This window comes from Solea senegalensis, linkage group LG13 (genome assembly GCF_019176455.1).
Source record: "Solea senegalensis isolate Sse05_10M linkage group LG13, IFAPA_SoseM_1, whole genome shotgun sequence".
Taxonomy (NCBI): domain Eukaryota; kingdom Metazoa; phylum Chordata; class Actinopteri; order Pleuronectiformes; family Soleidae; genus Solea; species Solea senegalensis.
Window position 1 is genome coordinate 7488749 of NC_058033.1, and position 25455 is coordinate 7514203.

The 25455-nt window shown below is 41.8% G+C and overlaps 1 protein-coding gene across 1 annotated transcript; it reads right to left on the reverse strand.

Moving 5' to 3' along the window:
* Window positions 1-9785: 9785 nt before the first annotated feature.
* On the reverse strand, window positions 9786-23588 carry LOC122780179 (calcium/calmodulin-dependent protein kinase type II subunit alpha). The gene is made up of 18 exons (XM_044043022.1): window positions 23356-23588; window positions 21631-21725; window positions 19822-19881; window positions 18066-18120; window positions 17765-17830; window positions 17608-17680; window positions 17388-17490; window positions 17220-17303; window positions 16850-16944; window positions 16629-16751; window positions 16454-16537; window positions 15489-15531; window positions 14376-14416; window positions 14244-14292; window positions 14078-14153; window positions 12103-12197; window positions 11782-12010; window positions 9786-11689 (listed from the first exon to the last, which is right to left on the reverse strand). The coding sequence occupies exons 1-18, from the start codon at window positions 23415-23417 to the stop codon at window positions 11686-11688; spliced, it is 1437 nt and encodes a 478-aa protein (XP_043898957.1). The 5' UTR covers window positions 23418-23588; the 3' UTR covers window positions 9786-11685.
* Window positions 23589-25455: the final 1867 nt, after the last annotated feature.

Sequence of the window (25455 nt, forward strand, 5' to 3'; positions counted from 1 at the left end):
AGTGGGTCTCGAACCCAGGTCTTCTTGTTCTAAAGTCAAGAGCACTAACCACTACACCAACCATGTTGTCCATGTTTGGGGACAGACTTTCTTAAATATTTAATCACTCTTAGCTTTTTTTGAAGTCATGGGTTCTATTATTGAAAGCCTTCCCAATTGTGTGAAAAAGTATGCAAAGACAAATAGCTCACATGGTTCAGACATGGACTGGCGTTCCTATGGTCAGGGGTTCGAATCTTACATCAAGTGACTGTTTCAGTGGACATTTACCTCATCACTGTGTTGCATGTTTTGAATGGACTGGCGAACAGTGCAGAGTGAACCCCGCCTATCACCCTATGACAGCTGAGCTTGGCACAGGACCCCACTCCACCCTCCAGTGGAGGACAAAGCGATAGATGATTAATGGACTGTGGGATGAAGCCAGAGAACCCAGAGAAAATTCACATACACTGGGAGAACATGAAAAACTCCAGAAAGACACTTGTTCTAAGTGGGTCTCGAACCTAGGTCTTCTTGTTTCAAAGTCAAGAGCACTAACCACTACACCAACCATGTCGTCCATATTCGGGGACAGACGTTCTTAAATATTTCATCAGTCTGACCTTTTTTTGACGTCATGGGTTCTCTTATTGAAAGACTTCCAAATTGTGTGAAAAAGCATGCAGACAAATAACTCACATGGTTCAGACATGGACTGGCGTTCCTGAGGTCAGAGGTTCAAATCTTACAGGAAGCAACTTTTTAAGCCCAATATTCTACACAGAGAGTGAAAAGGAGTGAGAAAACCTGAGGAAGAGTGTAGACAGTTAGCTCAGCTGGTTAGAGAGCAGCCTTTCAGTTCTGACATTGACGGTTCTACTCCTTTATACGTCAAGGTTTAAGGTTCCACAGCCAAAGTGAAGACTCAAAAACGCCCGGAGCTCCGTCCCAAATCGCAGAAGTGTTCGTGGCGTGGTGTATTGGTTCGCAACCGCAAGGTTGTGCCAGTCCGGCTGTGGCTGGTTCAAATCCAGCATGCTCCGAACGCTTGGCCCCGGCGCCGGGGCCAAACTGCGCGCTCTCACTGCCATTGTGGTGGGGGGCTGGGGCTGGGCTGTGCTCCCCCGGCCCCCCGCACAGATAACAGCAGGGGGTTATAACATTTTATTTCATATTTTTTGACCAAAAAAAAGCCATAAAAAGACAAAAAAAATGACAGGGGTTCACTCCCTGGACTGTTGACCACACAGTTGGGGTCCAGGTGTCCAGTAACTGCTGCTTAAAAATCATGAGCACATGAATGAGACTTCTGTGTGATTAATGTGTTCACATCATTTTTACATTGTTAACAAATGAAAAGTGTGGACGAGTCAAAGTGGCAACATTCGATCAATAAATACACCATTAAATCATGACTCGCATGTGTCTCACATTCATTCATTCACATTGGAATTCAATACACAAATGTCTCATTATTAAATGTGTCATTCATTCATTCAAATTCATTTGATGTAAAAAACATACCTAACTTCTTCACTATTTAATGAATTATTTCATGGTCCTGTGTTGCAGTAAATCATGAAATAATTCATTAAATAGTCTTTAAGTAATTCTATGTTTTTTTTTACATCAAATGAATTGAGTATGTGAATGAATGACACATTTAACAATGAGACATTTCTGTATTGAATTCCAATGTGAATGAATGAATGTGAGACACATGTGAGTCATTATTTAATGGTGTATTTATTGATTGAATGTTGTCACTTTGACTTGTCCACAGTTTTCACTTGTTAACAATGTAAAAATGATGTGAACACATTAAACAGAGGCTCTGTTGACAAGTGCTGTTAACGTCCGTGTGAGGGGATGAAATCACAGGTGAAAGAGTGATGGTTTGCTCCAGAAAATGTACTGAACACAAGTTTAAATGCGACGAGTCTCCGATGCGTCTCCAGTGTCTGACGTGAAACTGCGTCGATACAGTAGTGTGACTTTACGTGCAGCTAATGTTGTTGTGGTTGCTACGGTTACACACAGGATGTGAGAGTGAATTATTAGTAGAAAAACAAATCCAGTGATATATCGAGTTTGAGACGGAGTAATATTTTTTTTTAACTGATGTTACAAATAAACGTCATTAAAAATGAACTAAATAAATGAACATTTCAGTCCACTAGATGGTGCCAAGTGCTCACTTTCACGAGTGCTGTTGTCTCAGTACATCGCAAATAATAATAATAATAATAATAATAATAATAATAATAATAATACATCGTATTTTTATAGGTGATAAATCGCATCATGGTGTCTCTGATGATTATTTTTAAAAATATAAACCATGTAGAAATGCAACGATTACTGCATTATTAAACCATTACGAAATCAACGTCAAATACTTTAATAATCGATTAATTGTTTTTTGTTTTATTACAAATGTTGGACATTTTCCGGTTTCTTTGTTCCTTTTAATAAAGAAAGAGAAATGAAAAGTGTGTGTGTTTACATGTGGAGCAGTGATGTCACATTAGCATTAGCATTAGCAGGTGTAACCTGAACACCTGTGATCGGATCCCTCAGGTCAGATGTTAACAGCAGGTGTGAACAGAGCGTCAACAGAACATCTAAGAAATGTGCGGATAATTTTTAAGCAGCAGCTACCAACCACCTGTCCCCGCTGCTCCTCGTCGTCCTCCTCCTGGTCCTGGTCCTCCTCCTGGTCCTGGTCCTGGCTCCTGGTCCAGCAGCTCAGCCCTGCTCCAAACAAAGCTGTAGATCAGTTTCAAAGACTTTAAAAATCCTGAAAACAGGATTCTGATGTATTTAGTGACAGTGCTGCCGAAAGCCGGTGACTGTGAATGGAATCACTTGAAAACTCATGAACTGTGCCTTTAACAGCAGCTGTTTGCAGGTCTTCAGTCAGAGGACATGATGAGACAAAGCAGTGTCCACTTTAAAGTGTTCAAATGTGCTCACTGTAGTAAATGAGTGTAGAAATGTGAGGGAAACACATGAAAACCTTTTTATTGTCAACTATGTATTGATCCATATCAACACGGACACTTTTATTTTGAAATTCTAATAAACCACTGCTCCTAGACAGTTTTTGTTGAGGACATTCTTTGACATATGTGAACAATTAATATCTAAACGTTTTTGAGGACATACTATACTTGGAAAGTTCATATATATTTTTTACGACATACTATAGCATTGACAACAAGTGTGTTTGCGGTGGAGCATTGACGTCACGTTAGCATTAGCAGGTGTAATCTGAACACCTGTGGTCGGATGTAAACAGCAGGCGTGAACAGAGCGTCAACAGAGAATCTAAGAAATGTGTGGATCATTTTAAGCAGCATTTACCATATTTGTTCACATGTTTGTTCACATGTGTGTTCCCGCTGCTCCTCGTCCTCCTGTTTTTTTCTCTTGAATGGAAGAATCTTCGCCTCCGACAAAGGAAGTGGAACATTCCAAATAGATCGACACAGAGGGGAGGAGGGGAATGTACCAAGTCACGGAAAGTACACAAAGGTTTTTAAATCTGTGTGTGTTTTTGCAGCAGCAGCTCCACCTGTAGTTAATCAACGTTCATGTCCAAATAAATGAAAAATGGCAGCTGAAATTGTCACTACTATACTGGGACAATTTTATTTTACTTTTTTGACAGTGTATATTTGGACAGTTGTTGACATATGAGGACATTTTAACAGTTGATTTTTGGAAATTTTTTGTCGACATTATACTGGGGCTGGCGAACTGTCCAGGGTGTCCCCCGCCAATCGCCCTATGTCCATTCACATTTGTTAAAAGGGCATTTTTTTGGACATGTTTGACAGTTTATATTTGGACAGTTTTAACATAATTGTTACATTCATGGCGTTACATGCAAAAAATGTCACATTGAAATCCATTCAAACTGCAATTTTTCATCTCACTTCCATTAAAGCATAATGAATTTTATTATATCATGGATGGATGGATGGGTGTCAGTCTGGGCTTTTGCCTTGGAAGTGATCATTGTTACTACTCTCCACCAGATGGCAGTGTTTTTGGATTTATTTTGGGAAACAACTTGCCATCTCGGGTCACACGGTGGTGTAGTGGTTAGCACTCTCGCCTTGCAGCGAGAAGACCCGGGTTCGAGCCCCGGTTGGAACAAGGGCCTTTCTGCATGGAGTTTGCATGTTCTCCCCGTGTGTGCGTGGCTTCTCTCCGGGTTCTCCGGCTTCCTCCCACAGTCCAAAAACATGCAATGTGGGGATTAGGTAAATTGGACACTCTAAATTGACCGTAGGAGTGAGTGTGAGCGTGAATGGTTGTTTGTCTCTAGTTGTGTGTGGCCCTGCGATGGACTGGCGAACTGTCCAGGGTGTACCCCGCCTATCGCCCGATGTAGCTGAGATTGGCACAGCACCCCCCGCGACCCTCTGGTGGAGGATAAAGCGGTTAGATGATGACTGACTGACTTGCCATCACTACATGACAGTGTCAACATACTGTACTAGGACATTTTTGACATTTTATATTTGTACAGTTTTAGTTGACGAGCTACCTGCGCCTACAGTTCTCCAGGTTCTCTTAGAGATTTTAACTGTTTACTTACTGAACTCACACACTTTACTTCATCATTTGATTCAAACACACACGTCTTACTCTTCCAGCGGATGCTATTCTGACTGCACTGCAGAGCAACACTTATTTTATGTTTATTATATTTATTTAAATTCTTATTTTGGTTTTAAGTTTTAAAGTTGTGTTAAATTTAGACGCCTGTAAAAGTGTCCACAGGACACCTGGAGACATGGACACAGGTTTTTATAGATCTTTATGTTCTATTTTTTTAATCCATGAAGAAAAATCTTATTTCCCAGTCCTCTGTATCTTGTCCTCTGTAAAGGGTTTAAACTGAGGATTACTCAAAAAGTACTCAGTAAACATACTTCATGAACGGCGCCAAAGGGGCGGAGCTCTATCCAGTTCTTATAATACATCCATGGAATGAATGGACCAATCGGACGGCAGCGTTTAAACACCTCAAATTTATTTACATGAACACTTTGAACACAATAAAGAACAAGGAAATTACTTCAGAAAACTACAAAAGAAAAATGGATTAAAAACACACACACACACTCTCTCTCACACACACACTCGGACACACACACTCACAGTTACACACTGAGCATGCAGCATTAGATTCAGGTTAATACAGTACAGTTACAATATCCATCATAGTAGAAAAAGCTGAGTGGATGTGAAGGAGCCGATTATTGATCATAGATATTGATTTTTTCAGAGCGTGACCTTTGGGGGGACGGGAAACAGCGAGGACCCCGTTTGTGTGACCTCTGACCTACTTTTAGGGACGGAAATGGCAAAAATGTGATTTTTCACAGCATAAATAAATTAAGACAACTTCAGGTGTTTTCAAACTAATTTATATTAGTTTCAAGGCCTTTTTTTGTTCTTTTAATCCATAAAGGTTAATAATCTGTTTGTGGTTTGTCTTGGAAAAAGTGATGCAAACAAAAAAGAAGGACTTAATCTTAATCTGACATGTTTAAGTTCTTGTCGGTGCCTTGACATGAGGTTTTTCTTTTACATCGTGTGCAAAAAAATCCACTTACTTGCGAGCTAACATTAGCTTTAGCCTGAGCCAGAAATCCAGGCTTTAGGATAAAATAACCCACAATTAATCAATTTTTACCAATTTTTTTGCTAATGATTGTGACACTAACTAAAAAATACATTGTTCAAAAATGACGTTTGACATGTTTAAATACTAAAAAAAACAAAACAAATACTGAGTTTGGTTGGTGGCTAACACTACTAGCAGAGACAAAAATCCAGACTTGAGGCTAAAATAATCCACAATTGATCCATTTTCCAGTTTTCTGGATACAAAAAAAAAAAAAGACAACTGACATGATTGAATCTAAATACACTTAACACGAAAAAACACAAAAATCAGTTGGCTCTGTAGCTAAGACTAGCTTTAGCCCCATGCAGGACAGTCAGGTAAAAATCCAGACTCTTTTAGGATGAAATTAATCCCTTTTACCAACACTGTGGAAATCTTAAAATTATCTTAAAGATTGCTTGTTGAAATGATCGCATTTAAAAACCAGGATTTGTGTTTTGTCAAGTGATCTCCTCCTGTGGGTGAAACCAAACGTGTCCCACTGTTTCCCGTGTCACGACAATGACTGTAAACGTGCAGGTGAGACGTCCAACCCCCGGCCCTCCATCAAACAGGTGGATGGTTGAAGGGTTGGATGTCCCGGCTTTGGATTCACAAAGATAAATATGGAGCAGCCGCGCCCGCTGAACACGTAGTACAAACAGGAAATACGTACATCATAGCATTGGTTCAAAAAGGAACATCTTCAGTTTCAAGCATAAACACCAAAATATTTATAAAAAAAGTGACATCGGAGATATTTATTTTAAAAGGGACAGTGTCTCTCTGTCCCCACCAACAATTATTGATACGTTCAAGTGTCGTCAAAGGTCAAAAGGCACCTTTCCATGATACAGTGCTAGCACGACTCTAGTTGATACCTGGTCCCTGGGTTCCAAGCGAGCTGAGCCGATACAAAAATGTGATGAGCTGTAGATCAGTTAAAAAATCTTAAAAATCCTGAAAACACTCGTTAAGCCTCTCTTGCCCATCATGACATTTACGCCGCCGAATTGTGAAAAAAATTTCAATGAGTGAGTTCTTTTGTTCAAAGATAACTTTCACTGTCCATATTTGGCTGTTATTTATTCCACCATTTAGGAATTACGGTTCTGACAAGATGACGTCACATACGTCTGTCTTCCACGGACAGTCGTTACGTGGAAGTCCTGAGGGCTACCATAACGACAAGTATATGACCGAAAAGCTCTGATTTTTCTGCTTTCCGGTATCCATCTGTCCATCTTCTACCACTTTATCCCCGAGATTGGGTGCTGTGCCAATTTCAGCTGACATCGGGTGAAAGGTGGCACTTACTAGCCGAATCACAACCATGTATTTCAGTTCAGCTCTGACCGATTCTATTTTTTATTAATCCCTTTAGGGATTAAAGATTATTCCTCTACATTTGACCCATCCTAGAGTTAGGAGCACACTGAGTAGCCCGGGGAGCAATGGGGGTTGGGTACCTTGCTCAGGGGTACCCCAGCCCTTTTGGCCGGGTGGGGATTTGAACCAGCCACCCAGTGTTACAAGCCAAGTTCCCTTTCCACTTTCCCTTGCCATGGGCTGTCCTTAAGTAATGGGAAACGATGCCAAACCGCGTAGAGTCGAGCCGAGTAGTACAAGAGCTGTATCGTGGAAAAGCGCCAAAAGTGGAGGTGCTGCTTCAGAACACACAGACTCGCCTACCGTAGAAAACATTCACTCTGCAGGTGCCATTTGGAGTCCCGACGAGGGCTTGCACTAAATTTACCAAGGAGGAAGCATCCAGGTGTAATCTGGCAACTGTCGCACAACAAATGCCATAAACCTACCTGACACCTGGTGCTGGAGGTTATGGAAATGGCGGCCGGTGAAACCGACTTGGTGGGAAATGTTGCTAATGTCGATGGCGACGTGGCAGCCGCTGTTTTTGGATGCTGTCTGGCCACCAACTTGGAGATTGGCCTCGTCCGATCTGTTTGGCCGATGTAATGTGGTGTTCAAACTGAAATCGATTTGTTGCGTCGCTTCGTGCAAATCGCATCTATCACGGGATCTTTTGTACATTTTGTGACACGATGGAAGCACTGGCTGCAAGTCGGCGTATTTTAAATAGAAGTAACGTAGCATTCCTTTTCACCGTCAACCAAAGCATGGTTGCACTCTCTTGTTGTGGAAACATCTGTAGAGTGTTTGTCTGTCGAGTTTCACCGTTTATACGTCGGGAGATCCCGAATTTATCGGTGACACTCGCCAAGTTGTGTCCGGCTCTGTATGGTTGTTTGGAAACCACACAGGACGATGGATTCTTCTCTGCAGAAGTTTACATAAGAGATAGAAAGTCAGCATGATTGTTTGCAAAAGTCGCAATTTGTGCAGTAGACGTCCAACCGACGGTGTGAACACAGCCTCGTCGGCTTTGCGCGGCGTCTTCCTGTGACCCAAAACCCAAAGGTGGCAATAGCGAGTGTGGAAACATGGTTCCGTAGAGAATGACGTGCATAGGACTGTAGCCTAGCGTCTACACGAAGGACCAATTACGTCAGAATTGGGAGTGATGTCGGAAAAATCATTGATGCAAACTTAACTTGGGCGAAAGCAGTCGAGAACAACGCCGGACAAGGGGGCGTTCCCTTCAACTGGAAGCGCACCCCTCACTTCAGAAATTCCGAGTCACGATTACAACTGGAACGCACCATGCTCCTCCTCAGTCCTTCATATCAAACCCCCGAGTCGGGTAAACCCCGAATGGCACCGAGACGTCAAGTAAAATTAACGGTAAACACATTCAGCGTTTGCTAAGGAAACGCTTGTCACCCCTTTTTGATGCATTTCATTCCAACAAAAACATTACACACTGTGCTCTGTACAAGTGAGTCACACAACGCCAGCACTGGAAGTCTGATCCGAAACATTAAAAAGCCTTTAAATATACAAACGGGAAATACTGAGAATAATAATAATATGAATATTAATAATATTTAATAATATCATCATCATAGTAGGAATCTGATTGTACAAAGTTCTACATTCTCCCAACAGTAAAAAGATGCTTAAAGCCTCGGCAACAAACACGACGGGTGCCAAGATGCAGAATATCAAAGTCATCGCCGCCTGTGTTCTGTTAGCTCGCAGCAAGCAGACGCCACTGCTAACAACGCCGACAAGTCCAAGTTAGTGCGGGAAGAAACCGACCGCCGGCCACGAGCAGCAGAACACGGCAGAGGCCGAGGCCCGGGATAACACGAAAAAACACAAATTCAAGTCGGGCATGCAGCAAAATCACGATGTTCTGTACAGAGTAAACACCGTCACTGAAGAGGAAGAAATACAAGCTCTGTACAGAACCCCCGTTCAAAAACTAAAACAACCGCCGTCACCACTGAACCTCAGATCTCAGCCCTGACACCGCCAAACACAAAACCGTTAAAAAGTGTTTTAACGCGAAATCAGTCGTTTATGTCGTTTAAAGCTCCGAGAAGAATCCAAACAGAGATATGAGCTTTCGCACTGCCTGCCTACGGAGTCCCAGATATTCTGCAATTTATTTTGATTTTCTTGATCAAGGAAGCAAGGCTTGTAAACCTGCAAAGCCCTGGTTACAGTACAGTAGAAGCTGTAGTATATTATTTTCTTTTTTTCTTAAAATACGTTTGATTTTCCCAGAAATTATGCTTATTTTATTAAGTTAAAAAAAATCATGTTATTCCTGAATCATAAAAGCACATTTGGGCTACTTCCTGTTACTAGAGAAAAAGTACATATATTTTGACTGATGTTCCAAATAAACATTGAACATTTTGTGGATAAGCATTTAAAAAAAAAAGTATATCACAATATGTGATTTTCGTAAATAAGTAATTTTGCAAAATCATGGTAATATCGTATGCGGCGACACCCACCTGTTTTACGACAGTTGTGGAATGACGACTAAAATGAAAGATAACATAAAAACCTTTATTTCATTTATATTTTATTTCTAGGAGAATATCTACTTTTATTACCATGCATTATGGCAAAAGGTTTAAACGGAAAGTATATATATCTATGTATATATATACATATATATATATATATATATATATATATATATATATATATATATATATATATATATATATATATAGTAGTAGTAAGCTCTTATTCTGAAAGCCAGTGTGAAAGGAAGTGCACAATTAGTTACATATTCATTTAAATTTAAATCGGGTTTCCAGTACAAATCGTGTGCCCATAAATTTACAGAAAGCATAAGAATAATATAATATAAGACTAGATATTTGTTGATTGATTCCTCAAAATTCTACACACTGGACTTTTTATTCTTTTGTTTTTTTAAACTTTTGTCAACTGTAATAATTTGTTTCAAATTTTGTGATTCGGAAAAATGTCAAAAACAATCGTGCTATTTGTTCACCATTTCATTAAAACGCTTGATTTGTCAGTCATTTCTGACTCTGGGACTCCGTACGGACAGACCTTTTCTCCCCGGCAACAGATGACAGGTGTTCGCGTCCGTAAATCTGATTGGCTGTTTGGGGCTGGTTCATAAAGTCACATTCTTTTCACACAATCACTAAAATTATTAAAATTTATTTCAATATAATTGAATGTGTTTTGTTGCGTTTTTTTTGCACATTTCCTTATCTCCTTTCCTTTGTCCTTGGCTCCTCCTCCCTAAAAAACAACAGATTCAAGTATTCTTCTGCGGGAGATTCTTGTTAAGGTACCTGGTCACGGTCGTCCTCGTTATTACACCTGGCGGGGGGGTGGGGCCAGGTGGGCGGGGCTAATCTGCGTGGAGGTGTGGCTGTTCATGGAAGATCGCAGGGCGGAGAGCGATGGAAGCGTCTGGAGCTCTCCAGCCCTGATGGAAGCAGAGAGATGAGCGCTGTCGCGTCTTCAGCTGCTCGTACGATTGCGACATATTTTTCACGTAAAATAAATCGTACGGTGCCCGTGCTGCTCTGGTTTCTCCTCACGTTTCAGCCAGCAACGTCCTTACGTCATAAACTAACGACAAACACAATTTCATCTTGAAATTTAAAAAAAATGGATGTGAGTTGTTTCGAACTTGACTTTAAATTCGTAAACATGTCACGTTTTTTTTTTTGAGATAATGGGCCTCAGTCGTAAGTGGTAACCATGGCAACGGTTTGCTTGTTATTGGATTTCATTGATTATTATTAATATATATTTTAAATTCAGGTGGAAATCTCGCATCTCCAACTAATATTCCACTTATACTGAAAATAAATGGTCCCTTAACTAATTGATTTATCCGTTAACTAACCTCAATTACTACTAATAAACTAATAAGTGACAACAATTAACTTTTTACTAAACAGAAACAATATTTGAGAAATAAGTAACTGATAACTAACTAATAAATGAATAGAAATGAACTAATAAGTAACTTACAACAAACTAATAAGTGACTAATGATTACCTAATAAATTCATAGTAATTAACTAACAATAAACAAATAATTAACTAATAAATAACTAATTACAAACTAGAAGTAACTAATATTTAACTCATAAAGAAGTAATTAACTAATAACTAAATAGTAACTAACTAATTACAAACAATAAATAACTAATAAATAACTAGTAATTAACAAATAAACTAATGAGTGACTAATGATTAACTAATAAATAAATAGGAATGAATGTTATAAATAACTAGTCGTTAATTAATAACAACAACTAAGAAGTAACTAGTATTTAACTAATAAAAAAAGTAGTTAATTAATAATAAACACAGAAATAGTAATGATGTTACAGTTAACTAACTATGTGTCATCGCAGCAGGAATTGTGGTGAAGATTTGAGATTTCCACACATTGATTGATTGATTGATTGATTGTGCATTTCACTGCTGGATCAAAAGGCTCTGTGGCTCCGCCCCTCATCTCCTCCTCCTCCTTCATTTGCCTTTTGTCAAACCTCTCAGACAAAGTTCCACCTGGCCTGCTGTCAATCAATGTGTTGTCAAGGCAACGTGGCCCCCCTAAGACCCGCCCACTCCTGTAGTTAGCTGAGGAAGAAAAATGGAAACATGAGTTTGTACATTGTTACGTGACAAACGCACGACAGGGCTCGCTGGGCAGTGCGACCCCGGGCTCTTACTTGCTGAGCGTGGAGGCGGAGCCTGAACGGTGGAAGTGTACGATCTGCCACTTCCCGTCACGGCGGTGCCACACCCTGGTCTCCTCTGATTGGGCGGTGCGAGGCGTGCCGTTGGTGTCGATGTACTGCGTTACCCTGATGTACGCGATGCAGGCGGCCTCGTCGCCCACCAGGTGGATGTGTGGGTTCAAGATGGTGGTGTGGACGGGTTTACTGTTCTTAGACCACACTGACACACACACAGAAACGGTTACCTGGTGACACACCTGGCACTTTAACGCCGTTAACGAGTGTGTGTGTTTGTGTGGGGTTTTAACTCACAGTTTTCAAAGTAAAAGCGGTGAAAATCGAGGCCTTCGACCAGATTCCCCAACGCCTCCGGTTCAAACGCCGTGACGGCAGGATCGCACATCTTACTGAGGACACAGAGAGGCGGTCAGTGACAAGACTTTCACATTAAGAGTCAGAGACAGAGGACGACTTTCACATTAAGAGTCAGAGACAGAGGACGACTTTTATAATAAGAGCCTTGTTGTGATAGACAATGAAGAGGTTTGTGGGGGTTTTTTCACTTTAAAAGATAGTTTGCTCATGAGAAAGTAGTTTCACAATAAAAGTCGGATATGCTCTCTGGCAAGAAACTTTCACAATAAGAGTGTTCTTATGATCACTGAGGAAGACTTTCAAAATAAAAGCCTAACTGTAATCTTTGACAGGAAACTTTCTCAAAAAAGTGACCCTTGACACAGATATTTTCGCTAATCTTATATCTAATCTTCCCTTTGTTTCTAAAATCTTAGAAAAGGCAGTTGCTAATCAATGATGTGAGTATTTGCGCATTAATGGCCTGTTTGAAGATTTTCAGTCAGGTTTTAGATTAAACCATAGCACAGAAACAGCACTATTTAAAGTTAGTAACGATCTTCTCTTGGCTAGAGATTGAAGCAGATCACAGGTGCTGCCCTCTGCTGGTTTAAATCATACCTATCTGATAGATTCCAGTTTGTTCATGTTAATGATAAAGCCTCACTACAAACAAAAGTTAATTGTGGAGTTCCACAAGGCTCAGTGCTAGGGCTTATACTTTTTACCTTATATACGCTTCCTCTAGGGAACATTATCAGGAAGCACAACATACACTTTCATTGTTATGCAGATGACACACAGCTATATTTATCAATGAGGCAGGATGAAATAAATCAAGTTGTTCAACTCCAGGAATGTCTCAGAGACATTAAATCCTGGATGACCTGTAACTTTTTACTTTTAAACTCAGAAAAAACTGAGGTCATTATACTCGGCCCTAAACACCTCAGAGAAAAACTTTCTGATCACATTGTCACTTTAGATGACATCACCATGGCTTCCAGTTCCACTGTGAGGAACTTTGGAGTTACTTTTGACCAGGAAAAGTCATTTGATTCACACATAAAACTAATTTCCAGAACAGCCTTCTTCCACCTGTGGAACATTATGAAAATTAGAAACATTCTGTCTTTACAGGATGCTGAAAAACTAGTTCATGCTTTTGTTACATCTAGATTAGATTACTGTTACTCCTTATTATCAGGATGTTCCAACAAGTCTGTTAGAACCCTTCAGTTAATTCAAAATGCTGCAGCACAAGCTCTGACAGGAACTAGAAAGAGAGACCATATAACTCCAGTGTTAGCTTCTCTACACTGACTCCCTGTACAGTTTAGAATTCAATTTAAAGTCCTCCTCCTCAGGTACAAAGCACTTCATACATGAAAGACCTAGACTTACCCTATCACACTAACAGACCACTTCTCTGTATTTAAAGTTAGACTTAAAACTTTCATTTTTGATAAAGCTTATAGTTAGAGCTGGTTCAGGCAAACCTGGACCATCTCTTAGTTATGCTGCTATAGACCTAGACTGCTGGGGGATTTTCCTGTGGTGCACACACATTCACTCTCTCACACTCAGGATATGATTATGACTTTTTATATGTCATTAACCTTGTCTCTTTCTCCCCCTAGTTTGTGTCTTTCCTTCCTTCCCTCTCCCTCTCTCTGTATTCTCATCTTGCAGGTTGCAGGATCCAGATCCAGTTTTTGAGGCTACCCATATCATACATATCATCATCATTATTATTGTGCTATAATTAAAAGTCGATATCATTGACTGTATAAACTTGTAACTTGATACAGTTGTTGTGTATCTGCTCCTGGTCTCTCTCTCTAATTTAAATAAGAGCCTAGTTGTAACACTTCACAACACAATAAGAGTGATATTGCGGTCACTGAGGGAAAACCTTAAAAGTTTTACATACGTGTAGCTCTCAAAATCTCCATTGCTGATTGCCTCGATGAGCTGCTCAGTGACTTTGATGATGTCCTGTTTCCTCACTGAGAGACAGAGACACAGACAGGTTCATATTAGCTGTATGTGTGTGTGCGTGGGTATGTGTGTGTGTGTGTGTGTGTGTGCACGTTTACCTCTGGTGTCTTCATCCTCAATAGTTGTGTTTGTGCTCTCAGATGATTCCTACAGCAGCAAAAACAAAATAAATCTTCACCATCATCAATAATGATAATATAATTGAAAACATTGGTTGATGAAATTCCCACCTTGACTCCGTCGTTCTTCTTGTTGCTGCCACTCTTTCCTCCTGAACGAGGGACGAGAAGAAAGAAAGAGAGAAGCAGCAGAGTCAGAAAGAAAGGAACAAAAGCAGAGAAGAGGAGTGTCGGCATCGTGCTGACAACCTGACCGAGCAGGAATTACTTCAGAATAAAAGACAACACAAGTCCAAAAGAAAATCAAAACTTCCACATCAGAAGTTGACAGAGGAGAGGACATGACATGTGTCTCTGTCTGTCTGTGGGAGGAGAGACAGGCGGGCGGGGGCAGCTCGCTCTGAGAGCTGAGGATAAATTTAGGTTTAGCAGCAGCTCTGTCACATTCCTGAGCTCCTGTCCACACTGAAGAGACACATGTGATACGCCGAGTCTTTACGGCAACAAGGGAGGGACAAACATCACCCACAAGTGGCATGAGGGCACGATGGCGATGATCGGAACCAAAATAATTACGGTTCATAGAAGCTAAATAAAAATTCACCACAATCAACTTGGTTTGAGTCAAAGTTTTAGTGAGAATTTATGTGTAAAAAGTCGTCAAACATCAAAACATCGTTGTCAAACATCTCTTGAAACAATGTGGTGATTTGGGTCATGATAGTTTCCATCTTTAAAAAAGTGAGTTCCCGTGACCCATCTGTGGGTCTCGACCCAGACTTTGGGAATTTACCATTTCTTGGTGAGTAGATGTTTTTGTTTGAATAGTTGATAGTTTGTGACTTTTGTGTTGTTTCTTTTAAACTATTGTAAATAATCAATAAATAATCAAATCCTGACTGGTGTTTCTGCACAAACAGGTTTAACTTGTCAGTGTGGACACAGCCTGCACACGGGTGGTTTCCCTGCTATCTATAGCTGCATGGTATCCCGAACAGCTGAAGCACACACACAGAAAACGACAGTGTTAACCTGTTAATTGTCATTGGTGAATCCACTGTTAGCCACTGTCTTTAACCCTCAGCTACCTGCAGGTTAAAGGTCAACGCCAGAACAGGCCACGTGACCGTGTGACAACCAATAGGATGTGAGCATTCTGTCCATGTGCTGAAGTGTGAGAATCTGACATTAGAGGCACAGAGAAGACACGGTGGTGAAACTTACCGGAGAAGTTTCTGGTGGCCAACATCGTGGTCAAAATGGCTCCCTAAAGGAAGGAAGGAAGGAAGGAAAGAAAGAAGGAAGGAAGTCGTTTTTAGTGGTTTTTGATCCCAGAACAAATGTTAATCAAGCTTCAAAAACATTATTGTTGCGGTGAACTTTTGCCGTGTTTCCATCATGGTACAGTTTGGTTTGGTGCAGTACGGTACAGTTTGGATCGGTAAAGTCCTGGACCAGGCTTGCATTACGATTGACAACAGTACCTTCACTTGGGAGGCCGAGGGGGTGAGCTTCTTGTTTCTGCTCCGTTTGTGGCTAGTTTGTCTCAACAAGATGTCAAGCTTTGTATGAGACTGCAGGGGTTGAAGAAACACAGGTCACAAGGGAGCCAAATTTGGCACCCAATCAGCTTATTAGCGGGGGTGGAGGCGGGTCTAGCTCCACCCATACCGTACCATTTTTGCTCTGGGATGCCAAAGAATTGAAGGGTTGAGCCTGGTCATTCTGGTTGGAATGGAAACGCAAAAAAAAAAACGTACTGGTCAATCGACTGTATGTGTGGATACAGGCTCAGCCTCAGAGACAGAGAAGAGTTGCTGCTCCTCCACGTCAAGAGGAGTCAGTTGAGGTGGTTCGGCTGGTGGGGATGCCTTCCGGCCGCCTCCCTCAGAAGGTGAGTTCCAGGCCCGTTCCTCTGGTAAGAGGCCCTCGGGGCAGAACCAGAACATGCCGGAGGGATTATGTCTCTCAGCTGGCCTGGGAGTGTCTCAGAAGAGCTGGTGGGAGCAGCGGGCGAGAGAAGTGTCTGGGCTTTGCTGCTGAAGCTGCTGTCCCCACGACCCAGGGTCCGGTTAAGCGGACCCAAAGACTGTACCAAACCGAACCGTTCCACTTTGGTGGAAACACAGCTTTTGACAGACCCAAAAAAAGTAAGTAAGTAATCTGAACTCTGACCCCCTCTGGCCTACCTTGAGTTTCCTCCTGGCATTGAACTTCTTCAGACACTCGACTGTTTCCTGTCTGTGCATACAAGACGCCACTGTGGAGCGATGCTGGGAAGAAGAGGACACATTGTCGTCATCATCAACATCATCATCGTCAGGGTGAATATGAGTTACTGTGATCACAAAAACGAGCGCTCACAGAGATCCACGGATGTTTGAGTGCCTCGGCCGCTGTGATCCGTTTGGCTGGATTGATGGTCAACATCTTGTTTATGAGATCTTTGGCTTCAGGAGTCACCGTGTCCCACTCGGGGGAAGGAAACTAGGGGGCAAGGACATGCAGCATGAGGATGATGGAACCAACAGATGGGGAGAGTAACTGTGAATATGGTGGTGTTTTTGAGGAGTCATGTGACCTACGTCATACGCTCCAGCTTTGATCTGCTGGTAGAGCCGGTGTTGATCTTCGTCCCAGAATGGAGGATAACCGACCAACAGGATGTAGAGAATCACACCTGAGAGAAGAGGAAGCGAGGACACAAGAACGGAGGAAGAGGAGAAGAAGAAGGAGACAGCATTGGAGACGGCGGAGAAGGTAGAGACAGTACAAACAGTAGAAACCAAACAGACAGCCGAAATGGGGACAGTAGAGATAGTTGAAGCTTTAAGTAAAATAAAGACAGAGGAAACTCGAGGTAACATAGACACAGTAGAAACTGCAGATAAAGTAAAGACAAAAGACGATGGACACAGTAGAGACACAGTGACAGTAGAGAGGGTAGAGTCTGACCACAGGCCCAGAGGTCGACTGCTTTGCCATACGGGTCCTTCCTTAAAACCTCAGGAGACAGATAACCTGGAGTCCCCGCAAAGCCTGTAAACGCACATACACACATTACTACTACTGCAGTAGTAACACCACAGTAGTACTACAAAGTTAGTAAATATATGTTCTCACCAAACCAGGCCTGCTGGTCTCCCTCCACCTCGATGGCGAGGCCAAAGTCGGCCAGTTTTACCGCCGCCCCTTTAGACTTGGAGGCCAGCAGCAGGTTCTCCGGCTGCACACAAACACAAACACATGCTAACATGCTAACACCGCCCATTGGTTTGAATAAGACATATGTTAGCAATGCAACGGTCAGTGACGATGCGAGCGGCAGAAATGTAAACGTCACCTTTAGGTCTCTGTGGACGACGCCCATCTGGTGACAGTGAAGCACCGCCTCCAAAATCTGCTGGATGCAGTGACTGTTGGGAGACACGCGGAGGTCAGAGGTCATGTGTCAGGGGTTGCGTGTGAAGTGTCACATGCACATGTTTTGAGGTTCCTACCTGGCGTCAGCTTCACTGTAATACTCTCTGGCTACGATGTCTTCAAACAGCTCGCCACCTGTAACCCTGAGGCAGGAAACGACATCACTTAGACGCATCACGTGTGTGCACCACACGTCGTAAACGACACAAAACTGCAACACATAAACGCCACAAAACCTACGTGGAAGTCACGTGACGGAGAAGTAACGAACAAAATAACACGTAAAAGTAAATAATAATGACGTAAAGGGAAAAAAAACAAAAACACGACCAACTTCATGACACCTGTGACATCATCACATGACATCACAGGACTCACAGGTCAAAGATGAGGTAATGATGAGCCTCCTCTGAGATGCTGTCATGAAGCCGAACTGAAAGAAATGAAGAAAACTTTATTTAAACAAGTGGAAACAGTGGCACAGTGCTAGCTGGTGAATTAATGCTAACAACGGAGGCTAAGCTAGGCTAGGCTAGGCTAACCCTACTTTTACTTTGATAGTTCTCTTATTGTGCCATGGTCATAGTACTTTAACTGTGTCATAGTCATAGTACTTTAACTGTGTCATAGTCAATGTACTTTTACTGTGTCATAGTCATAGTACTTAAACTGTGTCATAGTCAATGTACTTTAACTGTGTCATAGTCATAGTACTTTAACTGCATCATAGTCATAGTACTTTAACATAGTCATAGTACTTTAACTGTGCCATAGTCATAGCACTTTAACTGTGCCATAGTCATAGTACTTTAACTGTGCCATAGTCATAGTACTTTAACTGCATCATAGTCATAGTACTTTAACTGGGTCATAGTACCTTAACTGCGTCATAGTACATTAACTGCGTCATAGTCATAGTACTTTTGAGTATATTTACAAAGTACTTTTACTGTGGCAATGATGTGGTACTTTGACTATGGCGTAGTCATAGTACTTTAACTGTGATGTGGTCATAGTACGTTTACAGTGGTATAGTCGTCCTACTTTTACTGCAATACACTGCAGTAAAAGTACGGTTCAGGACTTTTACCGAAGGCGTCTGTTTAAACTGAATAATAAGACACACACACACTCTCTCTCACACACACACACAAATCAACTCCCACTGGTGAACTGTGTGGGAGTATTTCGAGAGGAAAAAAAACAGATTATTTCTTTCTGAGAGCTTCCACACAGGTACAAGTGTGTGTGTGTGTGTGTGTGTGTGTGTGTAGGAGGGAGCGAGGGTTTGTTGCCTTCACCTAAGGACACTGTTGCCTAGCAACACTTGCGCACACACACATACACACGCACAGATACACACCAGAGTTACATAACACTCCTCAGTATCTGTAGAGCATCACCTGCCCACACAGTCCAGCAGCAGCAGCAGCTGCGCACTGATTGGTCGACAGGCTCCATGTGTGAACACCTGACTTAATTGTCATCTTTATCATCATCACCATCACCATCATCATCATCATCTCCATCAGTGATAAAAGTAGTAGTTGTGGTGGTTACTAAGTTAGTAGTAACAGTAAGAGTTAGCAGTATTCCTAGCACTTATGTTATGGCACTTTTCCACGATACAGTTTCAGCACGACTCAGCATGGCACAGCACGGCTCTACTCGGTTTTGTATCATTTTCCATGACATCATAGCTCCTCGTCAACATGGGCGGGGCCGTGACGTGGTTTTTCTACGTGGCGCAAAAACACACACACTCGTGACTTGTAAAGCAGTTGTTCTGGGTGTAACTGAATCATTAGAATCAGTCGATTAAAAAAAGATTTGTTCACAGAATCGTTCGGTACTTCCTGCATGACTGGAGCACTGAACGGAAATACCACTGAACGTGGTCGTTAAATATGGAGATTTTAGACATTTCCATTTGCTGAATGTTGGAGATTACCGCTCATGACTCTTCTCTGATTAATCTGCAGATACTTAAAAAAACAAACAAAAAAAACACACCAGGTACCAGGTACTATCACTGATGAAAAAGCAAAAAAAAAAAACGGAGTAGAGCCGAGCCGAACTAGAACTAGCAGAAGTGGCAGTAGCAGATGCAGTACAAGTACGTAGCATTACTCACCAATGTTGGGGTGTTTCAGTAAACGACAGATCCGAGCTTCACGGTCCAACTTTTGATGATCTGACAACACACAGAGCGATCGGTTATTGATATATTATATCAAATGATCGGTATTGATACGTCATCCACACACACACGTGTCCCTGTGTTGCACCTCTTGTTGTACAACCTGCCCATTCATTTTCAGGAGGAAGAGGAAGAAGAACTAGAACTTTGGAAAGAGGAAATACATTTTGTTTCCTGTGGGGGGCAGCATTGCACTTCTTGGTGTACAGCCTGAAGAAGAAGAAAGGCAGCAGAAGAACGTCCATATTTGTGTCGGTCTTAAGGAGAAGATCACTGATATAATGAAGCAGTACCACTGGAAAACAGTGGGGGGCAGTTTTAACAATAGTTCAAGGGAGACATGAGTTTTAATGAAAAATGACCGATAAGAACTACACAGAGCAGTATTTATGAAAACCACTGGGGGCAGTGTAGCCAAGAATTTGGGAGTGTAACAATGGCTTCGCGATACAGTCGCGCCTTTCTTTAGAGGCTCGTTATCCTGATCTCCGTCATGTCTGCCTCGGTGCTGCCCTCTAGAGGACGTACTTACTTGACGACAGCATTGTAGTCGAGCCAAAATCAGCTAATTAGTACATTCATTGCCGAGGACGAAGATCTAACACGCACGGATCAGCACTCCCTCTCGGTTCCAGCAGAGACGCACACACTGATCTGAGACCAATGTGGTGGACGACAGGGAGACGACGGCCAACAGAGGGGACGCGGTCCAACTGAGCAGCAGGACCACAAAATGCCCCCCGCTGAGAGAACATATACACACACACACAGACGACGAAGGGAACAAAAGGCACCGTCCAGTGAAGTGAATGAAAGAGCTGCGTCTCTCACAAATGTCTTGCTGCTGGCTCTGGAGACAGAGCAGAGACAGAAATCAAGTGTCAAATTACAGGACAAATGAACAAGGCTTGTCTTCCATGTTGTGGTTGTACTGAGTGCAGCCTGTAGGAGGCGCTGGCATGACTTGACACAAGGCTCAGGTGTGGTTCAGAGACAATGACTGAACCACAATGTCCACATCGTCCTCGTTGACGTTTAAACCTTGATGACAATTACTGCATTATTATCATTATCATTATCATTATTATTATTATTATTATTATCATCATTATCATTACTATTATTATTATTATTATTATTATTATTATTATTATTATTATTAATAATAATAATAATAATAATAATATGCAAACACATATTATAAATGTAAATATTTATGACATCATGTGTAGCTGAGGGACGCTTTTTCTGCACACACACACACACACACATATGATTTTGTTAACTTTACAGGGTGTTGCTAAGCAACCGTAGGAAATCTCAAAACCAGAATAGTGTTCTGGAAAGAAAAAACAATAAATCAACAGAAATAGAGAAAAACAATTCCCAAGTCAGTGTGTGTGTGTGTGTGTGTGTGTGTGTTGTTTGTTGTCCTCACGTTCCGAGAACCAACGTTCCTACTACTAACTGTCTGTTAAGACCTGGTTTTAGGGCTACAACTGGGTTAAGGTTAGAGATTATTATAGAGATTATGTGAGTGCAGGGTCCTTATGGTGTGTACGTCCCATTTGTAGTAGGAATTCGGAAAAGGTCCAACACTGGCTGACATTGTTTACATAGCATTAGCTAAGAAAATGTTGATCTGAGTCCAGAGTGAAGTGGTCTGTCCCCAGAGTGATGAAGACAACCTGTCAGTCACCACAGAGCACGAGCATGCTCCCCAGTCTTCCTTCAGGTCCTCACCTCTGGCAGACAGTTTCTTGGTGTTGATGATCTTGGCGGCGTACTCCTGACCTGACAGCACCTTCACACATCGCCGCACCACTGAAAACGCTCCCCTGAAAACACAGAGGGAGGAACCAAGTTACTACACTCTCACTGAAATACATATGACTACTACTGCTAACACTGCTAATGTTAATACTACTGCAATAAACATGACTACTACTGCTAATGTTAATACTACTGCGATAAACATGACTACTACTGCTAACACTGCTAATGTTAATACTACTGTGATAAACATGATTACTACTGCCAGCCACAGCTACGTTAATACTACCGCGCATAAAACATGGATACTACTGCTTGTAACACTGCTAATGTTAATACTACTGTGATAACATGACGACTACTGCTAACACTGCTAATGTTACTCACTGCGTGAGAAACATGACTACTACTGCTAACACTGCTAATGCTTATACTACTGCAATAAACATGACCACTACTGCTAACACTGCTAATGGTAATACTACTGCGACAAACATGACTACTACTGCTAACACTGCTAATGTTAATACTATTGTGACAACTACAGCTAACACTGCTTACTACTACTACTGCGACAAACATGACTACTACTGCTAACACTGCTAATGTTAATAGTATTGCTACTGAGATAAATATGACTACTACTGCTAACATTTGTTACTGGAAATATTGCTACCACTGCTAACACGGCTGACATTAATACTACTGTTATGGCAAAGATTGCTACCGCTGCTAACACGACTCATATTTATACAAATTTTACTAAAAAGATTGCTACTACCGCTAACACGGCTAACATTAATAATGCTGGTACTGCAAATACTGCTACAACTACTGTTATGGCAAAGATTGCTACCGCTGCTAACACCTCTAATGTTAACACTACTGCTACTGTAAAGATTGCTACTACTGCTAACATTGACACTATTGTTACTATGAGGATTGCTACTGCTAAAATTGTTAATATTCAGTTCCTATATCTTTCACTCAAGCAGCTACTGCTGAAATTCCAACTAAAACTGCTTCAACTACTGCTAACACAACTGAGCTTTCTGTCAGTGTCCTTGTCTGTGAATGTGGGCCCACACATCAGAAGATCAGCTGATCAATATTAATACTGTAATTGTTTCTTTGGAGATTCTCTCCGAGTCTGTTTCTTATGAAAGCTGCTGCTCTGCCTCCCACCATCACATTATGTAAGATGGACCTGGCATTGTGTGCGTGTGTCTCTGTGTGTGTGTGTGTGTGTGTGTGTGTGTGTAGGTGGTGAGTGGGATGGGGTCAAGAAGGTCTTCAGTCATCCTTTTATCAGCTGATCATCAACACAATCGTTACTCTAAATCAGTATAACATTTTAAAGCATTTCTTATTTAACTATTAAGTGTCAAATATATGGGGGGAGAGTCATATAAAATCATAGATTTAAAACATGTAATACAGGATATACTGCATATTTGAAATACTGAACTTAAGTAAATAAGTATGACATTCATTATGATAAGAGGAAAAATGTACACAAATATTATCCAAAATGTACGTCATATATTGTGAATAAATATATTACAAATACTACGATACATATACGACACAGGTGGCTCAAATAAATACAAACAAAATTGTAAATAAAAACTCAAAGTGAAGAGGACACAGGTACTTTACAGTGATGATGATGATGATGATGATGACGATACTCACTTGCCCAGCTCCTCATACAGCTGATACTCTTCGGTGAAACGAGTGCAGATGACCGTTGCCATGGTGACCCGGCAGGGCGAGGGTCAGAGGACTCCCTGTCCGTGTTCCTCTGAGGATGACGATGGTGGTGGTGATGAGGAAGGCCAAGAGTTGGACTCGTCAGTCTGTGTCTACAAGGTGGACGAGAGAAGACAGAGAGAGAGAGAGGAAGAGAGGGGAGAGAAAGAAGAGGAGGAAAGTAGATGAAGAGAGGTAAGAGATGTAGGTCTGGATGGAGGAAGAGGAGGAAGAGGAGGAGGAGGAAGAAGAAGATGGGAGGATGATGGAGAGAGCAGTGAGGAGAGCAGCGTCTCTCTGTTCTGATCTGAGACTGAGTGACGCTTTCAGACGCTCAACCTGCCCGCCCACTCGCCCCCGGCAGCCAATCGCAGACCAGGTCCCACACACACACTCAGTTGTCATGGTAACTGCATCCTCTCGGTCTGTGCTGGAAAGTAATACCGCAAACACTGCCAGCTATGAAAGAATATGAAGGACCAGAACTGCAGTACCGACACTGGTCCTGATGCTGCACCTACTATTATTATTATCTAATATCTATGACCTCTTTCCTTGTTGTGGGAAATAACTGGTTTTCTTCTTGTTTCCTGTAATGACAACAACTAACAGTCAAGCTGTGAATGAATGCTGGGGTGATTATATGATAGGGAAAGGTCAACGTAAGGGTTGCACATAATGGCATCTGTTAGGGTAAACATTAGATAACATCTACTAGGGTCATAAACATTAGGTATGGTGTCTGTTCTTGTTTTACTTTGATGTTTGTGTATAAGTGGTGAAGCTTTTTGGAGGAAGGGGAGAGATCATTTTAGACCATCCTTGGTGACAGTGTCTCTCCTCCATGCAAAAATCCATTCATGCAGTAAAGACATGATTTACTCAAAACTGATGACTCAAGAATTTCTTTCACATTGTCTTTGTATATTCAAACGTCCAAGACACAAACAGACCATAATATCAACATGAAGAGAGAGCTAGTGTTTAGGATATTTGAAAGGAGGACGACATAGTTAGTTTTTTCCTACCATAAATTTGCTAATAACTATTTAGCAAATTTTATAACTATCGTAGAATAGGTAATAAAGGGCCATGTATGGTGCAGTTGGAGGTTGGAAAAACTGGAAAAGAAAACACACAGACGCAAACGCAGTGCCAGTATAACCTCATTGAACAGCACTGTGTGTTCGACTAACAAAATAAGACAGAAATGCAATTAGCAGTAAGAGTAGCAGCAGAGTGTGTTCACTGATGACGCCATCAGAGGCCTTAGCCACGCCTCCTTTCTGTCGCTTTTCATCGACGCGGCAAACAAGCGTCTCCAACCGCACAGAACCCTTCCGAGATACTGCAGTACATATGCCGGGCCTGTGGGTGGTGCTGGAAAGCTGTGAAGGAGATGTTGAGCATGTGCATAAAGCCTAAAGGTGTGTACGACTAAAGAAAAAATAAAGAGAGGTGGGGCTGTGATGTCATCACAAAAGGTGAGGTTTTGAATTGAGTTGGCACCGTGCCATTTTACGCTACGGTCTGGTTCTGCCCGCTACAGTCAGCTGATTGGGTGACAGAAAAAAAGCTCATACAAAGCTGGACAAACCGAGCAGGAAACGAGAAAAAAGCTGCTGGATGTCTGTCGTTAGAAAACCAAGCCATACCACTCTCCGTTTGGCTTGTTTCTCCCGTGATTGCTCACTTCAGACTCTGCAGCCAGAAGAACGGGACGGATGGACATCCCTCTTCTTTCTTTGGGTCTATATTTGGGTTTGTTTGCCCCAGTGGAGATCAGCTTCTTTCTTACTGTCAGTCATCTTTTCAGCTTGGTTTCCTCATTGCCAGCTGCTGCCTCTTCTTCCTTCTCCCAGGAGGATGGCAGCAGCGGCGGGGGGTGGTGGGTGAGGGGGCTAGGGTAGAGCTGATTGGTCAGCAAAGTTCGGACAGAACTCTGCTGGAAGCTGTAAACGTTTGGGAAACACGTCAGACACTGTTTGGGTTTTGTATGTATATTTATATGCTTGTATACGATCATATTTTATATGGTTATGG